Source organism: Equus asinus, chromosome 25 (genome assembly GCF_041296235.1).
Source record: "Equus asinus isolate D_3611 breed Donkey chromosome 25, EquAss-T2T_v2, whole genome shotgun sequence".
Classification (NCBI taxonomy): domain Eukaryota; kingdom Metazoa; phylum Chordata; class Mammalia; order Perissodactyla; family Equidae; genus Equus; species Equus asinus.
In genome coordinates this window covers 15738056-15746720 of record NC_091814.1, presented here as the reverse complement: position 1 = coordinate 15746720, position 8665 = coordinate 15738056, and the positions used below count along the sequence as shown (strand labels likewise).

At 45.6% G+C, this 8665-nt stretch overlaps 1 protein-coding gene across 1 annotated transcript; it reads left to right on the top strand.

Annotated features, from left to right (window-relative positions):
* The first annotated feature begins 4577 nt into the window (after positions 1-4577).
* Positions 4578-6214, top strand: S100A12 (S100 calcium binding protein A12). Its single transcript, XM_014864982.3, has 3 exons — positions 4578-4722; positions 5306-5463; positions 5958-6214. The coding sequence occupies exons 2-3, from the start codon at positions 5326-5328 to the stop codon at positions 6096-6098; spliced, it is 279 nt and encodes a 92-aa protein (XP_014720468.1). The 5' UTR covers positions 4578-4722; positions 5306-5325; the 3' UTR covers positions 6099-6214.
* The last annotated feature ends 2451 nt before the right edge of the window (positions 6215-8665 follow it).

Below are 8665 nucleotides of genomic sequence, written 5' to 3'. Positions count from 1 at the left end.
CTCTTAGGTTATATTGCATAAGTAAATGTCATTAATACAAGTGTTTTAAAAGTTATAAGCACAAAGAGGAAGTTTGGTGACAGATGTTAGCTCAGGGACAATCTTCTTCATTAAAAAAAAATTGTATAACATTTATAAAATTCTGACCTGTCCTGGTTATCAGTCATAATTCTAGTTATTATCTTAAAATGTTATCTGTCACAGAAATAACCAAATTTCTTTGTCAATTGCCACTTTTAAGTCGTCATTTACAGACACATTGTTTTACTCAGATGCTTTTGCAAATACGTTTCATCTTCAGAGAGATTCTGACACTTACTCTAAAATACAGGTTTCTGATAAACTTTGAGATGATAAAACTAAACTAAATGAAAAAAAACCAGAACCATGATGGAGAAACTGATGTCTTCATAAATTGCTAACAGAAAACAATTGAGGGGGAATTCTTTTTAGAACTGACCATATACAGCAGGAACTAAGTGCCTAACTTTTCACTCACGGATCAACCCTTTATATACACTGCTTAAGACAGACTGGTCTGATTTGATTAAATGAACACCAGAAGGAGAAACACTGTAAAGTCCATCTTGGCTCAGGTACCAACTTTAGGTCACCCTAATTTCAACTTGCCATTTTCTTTCTTTGTACACAAGGATAAAGGAAACGCCTTACATGCATTAACACAAGAACATGAAGATCCACATCAACCTGTAAGATATTATAGTCAGCATTTAGACTTGGTAATAAAAGGACTTCCACGGTGAATGAGGTTTATTTCTGTAACAGCTCCCTTGGGCAAGGCTACTAAAGAAGTGATGATGGGGTCTCCTTTAACTATTTATGCTCCTCACTCAGTTGAAGACTTGTTAAATTCTCATCACACTCAACATGATTCTGCAAGTTGGTTAACTTATGAAATTGCTTTGTTTTCTCTTAATATAACTTTGCTTAGGTATAACAGGCTGAATCCCACCACCTCGCTCCCAGATGACGTCAAATCAATGAAATTTGATCATGACTACATAAAATTAACTGACCTGCTTTGACCCTGAGGGATGATTTACATGAAAGTCCTATAACCAATGTTGACTTTATATTAGTCACAGATGGTTCATGCTCTCGAGGGCCTGCCAGGAAATATCAGGCTGGATGTGCTGTGGTTTCTCCAGTCTCGTCCTTGAGAGTGCTCCCTTGCCTGAGGCTCGTTCAGCACAACAAGTCTAGCTTGTTGGGCTGAATAGAGCCTGTCATTTGGCTAAAGGAATCTGCAAATATTTTTACTGACAATAGATACACATTTGGAATGCTCTAAAAACAAAGGTTTTTTTAACCTCTACTGGACAACATATTAAAAAATGGGAAAAATGTGGCTGCTCTTTTAAAAGCCATTTTACTCCCTAAGAAATTGACAATAATTAAAGTACAAGGTCACTCTAAGGTGGGCACTTTATAAACTAAAAAAACAAACAAAAAAATCCCCCTAAAAATCCCAAGTTAACAAATCAGGCAGCTAAGGAAGCTACCTCACAATTAGTGAGCCCATAAATCAAACACTCATGTTGAACTCCAAAACCCAGAGTCTAGGATCCATCTTACACAGACCTGTTTTAAATCTTCCTCTTAATTCTAACTTCACAGGATACATTTATTATATAGGGCTTGCCCTGGGGAAAACCTCCAGGGAAATTCTGCTGGGGGACGTTTTTTGGAGAGAAATTATGAAAACTGTGTTCATGATTGTAATTTTGATCGTTTTAATTATCACGCTGTTCCAATGTTATACTAGGTGTTGAAGGAGGCAACAACAGGGCAAGGTCAGACCTTGTTAGCTAGGAAGGCAGAAGTGATCTGGAATGTGTTTTTAATACACGATGTATGAAGCAGATAAGGAAATGAAGGGTACCTCACCAGGTCAGAGAAAAACCAAACGAACACCTCACTGTTCATGAATGCAACCGTGGGCTGAAAATGACCAAAAGGCGGGATTGTGGACAGAATTTTGGAACCCCTCTCCCTGGTCTAACAGGTGAATCTAACAAGCAAACCGCACAGGCTTTCAGTGAGTACAATAATAATCCGTGCTGTGCTGTGGAGCAGCCGTGCAGGCCGTCTTCAGCCTGTGTCAAGGTGACCTTGCAACCGCACACTTCATGACCGAAGAAAACGGCTTGACAGATTCACACCAGCGAAAGATAAAGGGGTACCTCGCTCTCACATTTCGCAGCTGCATTTCTTAGAGATTGAGGGAATAATTAATGACCCTGGTCCTTGCCTCCCTCCACACATAGATAACGTCAGCATCTCTGAACTTGCTTGATGTATAACCAACACATTCTTGTTTATGTTACCTTCAATGTATCATCTAGAGAAAAGCCCAGATGTTCTCCATCCGTCTTTTTGTTTATATGAAATCTAGTTGTGTTTTTCTCTTTTCCTTTTCCCTGCATATACACTGTTTTGTGAAAGAGATATAAGCTGCCCTTACACTCACACCTCTTGGAGTAGTTCCATCAGAGCGCTCTGTTGAACTGTTTTCCCAGGGTTTGAACTCCTCATGCTGATTATTGAATCAACTCTTTCACTAATATCACCTAGACTCTTGATTTCAGTTGACAAACTCAAAGTCCCGGTTGGTGCCTTGGCCTGTATGGGGCCCTTGTTACCAAACCAGGTTCCTTTTGCTCATTGCACGATTATGCCAATCACCAAGATGATGAGTTTGCAAAGCGAAAAGATTTAATCAAAAGGTGGCCAAGTGAGGAGGCAGGAAAATCAATCTCAGATATGCCTCCTCAAAGATGGGGACTCAGGGATATTTATGGGATAAAGGGGCGCAGTTGTCTGAAGTGTGGGAATAGATGATTGGAGGTAAGAAGAAGTGAGGTAATTGATGATCTGCGTATAGGACACATGTTCACAAAATGGCGTCATGACCACGACCTGAGGGTGGAGTTTTTAGCTCCTTCACGTCAAAATGTCACTTGTTGAGCATTTGCAAAGGCCCAGTTCATGGGTTGGTGTTCTCAATTGGCCTGAACTGCACAAGGGGTCGACTCTAAGTTCTTGAAAAACTCAAGCTCTCTACCCATTACCATGGTGACCCAAGCCTCAGAGATGTTCTCTATAGGGTGGGTTTAGTAATGCATTATCTAACTAATTCTGCAAACAGACAACTGAGTATAGCTAAAGTAAGTTGGCCCCGGTTTCACCCTTAGCCACTTTCTCAAAAGAGCTGTGTCCCTCTCTCTTTTCCCTCTTGCTATGGAGCAGAGCCTTCTCCTCCCTTCTGGAATCAGCGTCAGTGACTCCAGGAGAACTGGAAGCCCTCAGCACCGAGCCCTTTGTTCGAGGGGGGCCCACCATGACTTGGCCTGCCTAGTGCATCACTGGGCTCTAGTGCCTTCTCCAGGAGCTTTCTAGAGTACAGGATCTGTCAGCATTGGTAGTCTCCCCAGGTTTGTAGGGAATCCCACTGGGGCCATAACTGTTTATAGCTCCAAGCATGCATGGTCTGTGTCTCCCACTTTACCAGGGAGCCTATTTGTTACTGAACCCCAAGGGACTGGTGACTTGCAACTGGGTCCTTTTGCCAGGTGCCATCCATGCCAATAGAATGAGACCAGGTTCAGAACAGCAGAGCAGAAACGTTGTTCATTGATCAATGAATGGAGGAGGCAGAGCTCGTGCTCTAAAACACCTCCCTGAAGGGAAGGTGAGCAGGGTTCTTATGGGATGTGAAGGGGGACAGGTCTCCACATCATGGCTTGGGGTGGGGCATTTGGGGCATGTACAGATCTTCCCTTCTTGCACACGGCACCTTTTGCACACATTTCCTTTTGCTGCACGTGGCACCCCATCACCATCTTGGATCTTTCGGGTTAGGACCAGTTCTGCTGTTTGGCTACCTGGAGTTGTTCTGCCTTGGTTCCTATAAGCAAGCACAAATTAAAAACAAAGCATTAGACATGGAAAATATTTTAGGGACTTCCCTTGGTGACATATTCAGACTCTGTTTTCCCTCAGACTGTAAGCTCAGGGTGAGTGGGGCTGTGTCTGTCCTGCTCACATCTGCTTCACCCAGTGCCTGGCCAGCCAGTGACTAGCAGATATGAAGGACCAGGAAGTGTTTGCTGGGTGAAAGAATCCACACTCCCCTCTATCCTCTCCGTTATTAACTAAATTCCATACTTTATTCAGATTTCCTTAGTTTTAAGCCAATGTCCTTTTTCTGTTCCAGGATTACATGTTCATTTTGATTGTTTTTATTATCGTTATCATTTTTGCTGTAGTGAGACACTCAGCAAATGCCTCTCCCCAATCCTTCTCTTTCCAGGTAGCTGCCATCCAGGCAATAAAACTTGTTCCCTTAGCCTTTTCTTCAGAAGGAGGGACAGAGTACATCCTGCCCCAGAGCTGAGAAATGTGTCGAGCACCTGTATGTACGAGTGGGTTGGGATTGGGGGTTCTGTTTCAGCTTGAGCAGGAGAGTGGCATGTGTGATGGGTGTAAGCTGAGCTACCCGGGGTGCAGGAAAAGTCACAGGTTTGAAGCTTCTCTTGAGCAATAGAGCACCACCCAGCAATTGCCTCAAGATGAATCAGAGAGATTTCTTCACTCGAGGTTGAAGGAGAAGCCTGGAGTGCCTTATAAAAACCTCTCTGGCTCAGCGCTCCTCACCAGTGCTGGCTTCTTGCTACAGCTCCACTCTCTGTGCATTGAGGGGTAAGTGTCCTCTCCTTGGTTGGTTCTTCAGGGGGTCCATAGGGAGGTGATTGCAGGTGGCCCCTTTGCAGGCTGTAGGGAGCCACAACCCTCCACTTGCTGGAGCACCTCTGGGATGACTGCATTTTGGCTCCAAGGAGACCAGCTCCTGCTGTGCTAGGTGGACCCAGTCTCAGGACCTAGGGTGGCGAAGGTGGGTGGGCTGGTGAATGTCTGTAAGGGACCTGTAGCCAAAATATCATCATCTGAGGAAAGGGAACAGCCTGGCCAACCACAGAACCCTTCCCACGTGAGCTTGAGTGAGCAATACCTTCCAAACCATACTCCCTAGGAGATAGGGGGACAAGGAACACTGTGGCAGTTGAGGCTGATTCCTTTAGACTTTAGATAGTATTTTATATCCTTCTTTCCCCATCCTACCTACAAAGGAAAAATTCACCACTGGTCAAATGCAAAGCAGAGAGAACACAAAACAGATATAGGAGAAGTCATCCCTTATTTAACCCTTGATGCAGAAATAGAGGAGAGTGGGGATGTAGAGGGTAGGGGAGGAACTTCCCTAGAACCCGTTTGTCTCCTGAAGGTTAACCTGAGGTTGGGAAGATGACTAAGCTGGAAGACCACCTGGAGGGAGTCATCAACATCTTCCACCAGTACTCAGTTCGGGTGGGGCATTTTGATACCCTCTCCAAGGGTGAGCTGAAGCAGCTGATCACAAGGGAACTTGCAAACTCCATCAAGGTAGGTGATGCTCCTCTCATCCAGACTTGCCCAACCCCCTGCACCGAGATCAGTGTCAAGGCCTGAATGACGGTAGTGGGCCAAGGACTGGAGTGGGGCTATTCCCAGTTTGAGCTCCCAGGATGTTATCCCCCTGCTGTGGGACAGGGCCTCCGCCTCCCTCTCAACAACTCATTCTATCACCTTAGGCTCTGCTCACTTCCCCTCTTTGGAATTGCTCCCCATTTGTAGAGTGGCGAGAGGCGGGGCAGGGAGTTAAGGGACTGACCAGTGAGCTGTGGAGCACCTTCCGGGTCAAGACTTATATGATTCTAGGATGGCTCGTGACAGTTGCTTCTCTCCATCTTCTGTTTTGTCACATTGGATTCTCCAGCACAGTTTTGGATGAGTCAGTGTTCCTGGGCCCCCCTAAGCTGAGCTCTGAGGAATGAGAGCTCCAGAGAAAAGGGGAGGAAGAATCTGAGCTCACTGTCTGTGCTCTCCCCTTCTCCTAGAATACCAAAGATAAAGCTACCATTGACCAAATATTCCAAGATCTGGATGCAGATAAAGATGGCCAGGTCACCTTTAATGAATTCGTAGTCCTGGTGTGCAAGGTGCTGAAGACTGCCCACGAGGATATCCACAAGGAGTAAGAAGCTCTGAGAGGCTTTTTCCCAGAAATGTCCCCAAGAAGATGTTTCCTTCTCCTCATCAAAGCCCAGACTCACCTGAGGGACGTGAGCGTTAATAAATGTACTTTTGAAATGTTTTTTACAGGGTTTGTGCACTTTGTTCTTTCCATGCCCGTGGTCCCCAGCTTGATCGCACCTCCCTTGTGCTGTTCTGATGGGCCTCATTCAGACCCTTGGGACCCCCTGCTCTGTTTCTTCATTTGTTCACTAACTACTTATTAAATGTCCACTATTTGTTCATTTATTCATTCACTCAATAAATATTCACTGAGCATTGATGATAGCTGGAGACCAAAGACACAAAGTCCTTGTCCTTTGGGGCTTACGTTCTATTGGGGAGGGGATAGAAAATAAACAAATAGCAAACAAATAAAAATATATCATATGATACATGGTCGGTGACGATGAGTGATATGAAGACAGCTACAGTAGGGAATAAGGTTAGGGAAAGGGGAGGAGAAGGCTGCTGGTTTAAATGGGAGGAACATGGAATGCATTTGAGCAGAAATCTGAAAGAATTGAAGGAGAGCAGTTTGCAGAGCTCTAGGGACCAAGTTCCTGCAGAGAGAGGCTAAGGCCCTGTGGGGAGCACGTGTTTGACTTGCTCAAAGAGCAGCAGCAAAGGCCATGTTGGCAACTGAGATGCGGAGGGGTGGGAGCTGTGCGCCTGCAGGAAACAGGGGGCGGGGGGAGGGGCTTACAGACCTGGGGAGCACTTGGGACTTCATTCTAAATGTGCTAAGGAGCCACTGGGGGATTTTGAGCCAGGGAGCGAGATGATTTAATTTATGGTTCAAAAGGCTGTTTGTGGAGAAGAGATTGTAGGGGGCAGGGAAGAGAGGAAGCGAGGGGACTCCCCAGAGCAGTGCTGGCCAAGAGAAATACCACGTGGGCCACAGACATAATCTTACACTTACTTTCAGCCACATTAAAAAACATAAAATGAAGAGGAAATTATTTTTAACAATGTATTTTATAATCCCAATAGAAACAGCATCACTTCAACAATATAAAAATTATCATTGAGTTATTTTTTGCATTTCTTCTCCTTGTCCAAGCCTTTAAGAGCCAATGTGTATTTTACACTTACAGCATGCCTCACACTTATGGTCACATTCCCAGTGGCAATAGTCACAGGTGGCTCACAGTGATAGTACTCAAGTGTAGCCTGAGACCATCTGAGAGATGAGGGGGCTGTGCTAGCGTGGTCCTCATGGTGGTGGTGAGGGGCAGTCAGGCTCTGGATACATTTGAAGGTGGGAAATGAGAAATCAAGGATTATTCCAAAGGTTTTTCCTTAAGACACTGAGTTGGATGCTAAAGATACAGAAATGAAAAACCAAGTCCTTGCCTTAAGAAGATGCTCAGCTCCAGTGAGGAGAAGCTGGGTCAGCAGAAATCCCTGTACAGTGTCGTGCGTCTTTTGGCAGAAGTAAGCACAGGGTGTTGTGGAGAAGGGGAAAGTGGTCCAGCCTTGGGGGCTGGGGTCAGTTAGGTGTCTTGGAGGAGAAGACACTTGGTTATGAAATTTGGGTAGAACTTTGAAAGGGGGAAAATGATGCAGAATTTCCACTCCGTGGGCATGGGATGGTAAAGATTGCCTTTCTTTGGTTCTTTCAAGGTGGTGGGTGGGTAGGCACAGGAAGGAACTGGGAGGAACAGGGGAGACAGGAGGAGGGAGGAGAGTGCTGGCTCTGTGCAACACAGGTAAGGGGAGGGAAGACTTCTCTGGCCAGGCCTCCTCCCCACTCTGGTCTAGGCCAGGTTCTTTGGAAAACGTTCCCCTAGGACCACGCTGCTCTTCTTCCTGGCTCTTCTCTCCAGTTGTGAGTCTGTAGCCACTGATGTGATGTATGTGCAATGTCTCTCTCTGCCAGTGGACTAGGGAGTTCGAAAGCAGGTGCTGTGTCACTAGCATCAACACTGTGCTTGTCATGCGGTATGTTTTCGTAAATATCTGTTACATGAATGAACGTATGGAAATCAATATGGCTATTGGTTTGAGTTCCTGTAAATGGAGTGTGGCCTCCGAGGGTAGGAATAATCTTCCCAACGAACAGGTGTTGGGTCAGTGTGCCCTGGTGATGGGTGCATTCAGTCTGATTCAGCAGACGTCATCGGGGGCCTTCCTGCCCTCCAACCCCTGCCTGGTGCTGAGTCAGGTCTGGGATAGATGGGGTGACCATTTGGGGTCACACTCCATTTAGTTGGGATGTCAGTGTACCCATATGTTAAGGACTGAATGTTTGTGTTCCTCTCACTCATATGTTGAAGCCGTAGCCCCCTAATGTGGTGGTATTTGGAGATGAAGCCTTGGGAGATGATTACGTTTAGACTAGGTCATGAGAGTGGAACCCTTGTGATGGGATTAGTGCCCTTACAAGATGAAGAAGAAGAGAAAGATTTCTCCCTCTCCATGAACACACATTGAGAGAAGGACATGTGAGCACACAGCAAGAAGGTGCCATCCACAAGTCAGGAAGACCACCCTCACCAGAACCCTGACCGTGCTGGCGCCCTGATCTCAC

Excerpts from the sequence above, each read along its gene's own strand:
- S100A12 (XM_014864982.3), top strand. The coding sequence starts at position 5,326 with ATGACTAAGCTGGAAGACCACCTGGAGGGAGTCATCAACATCTTCCAC. Across the intron at positions 5,464-5,957 it reads AACTTGCAAACTCCATCAAG|AATACCAAAGATAAAGCTAC; the intron begins GTAGGTGATGCT and ends CCCTTCTCCTAG.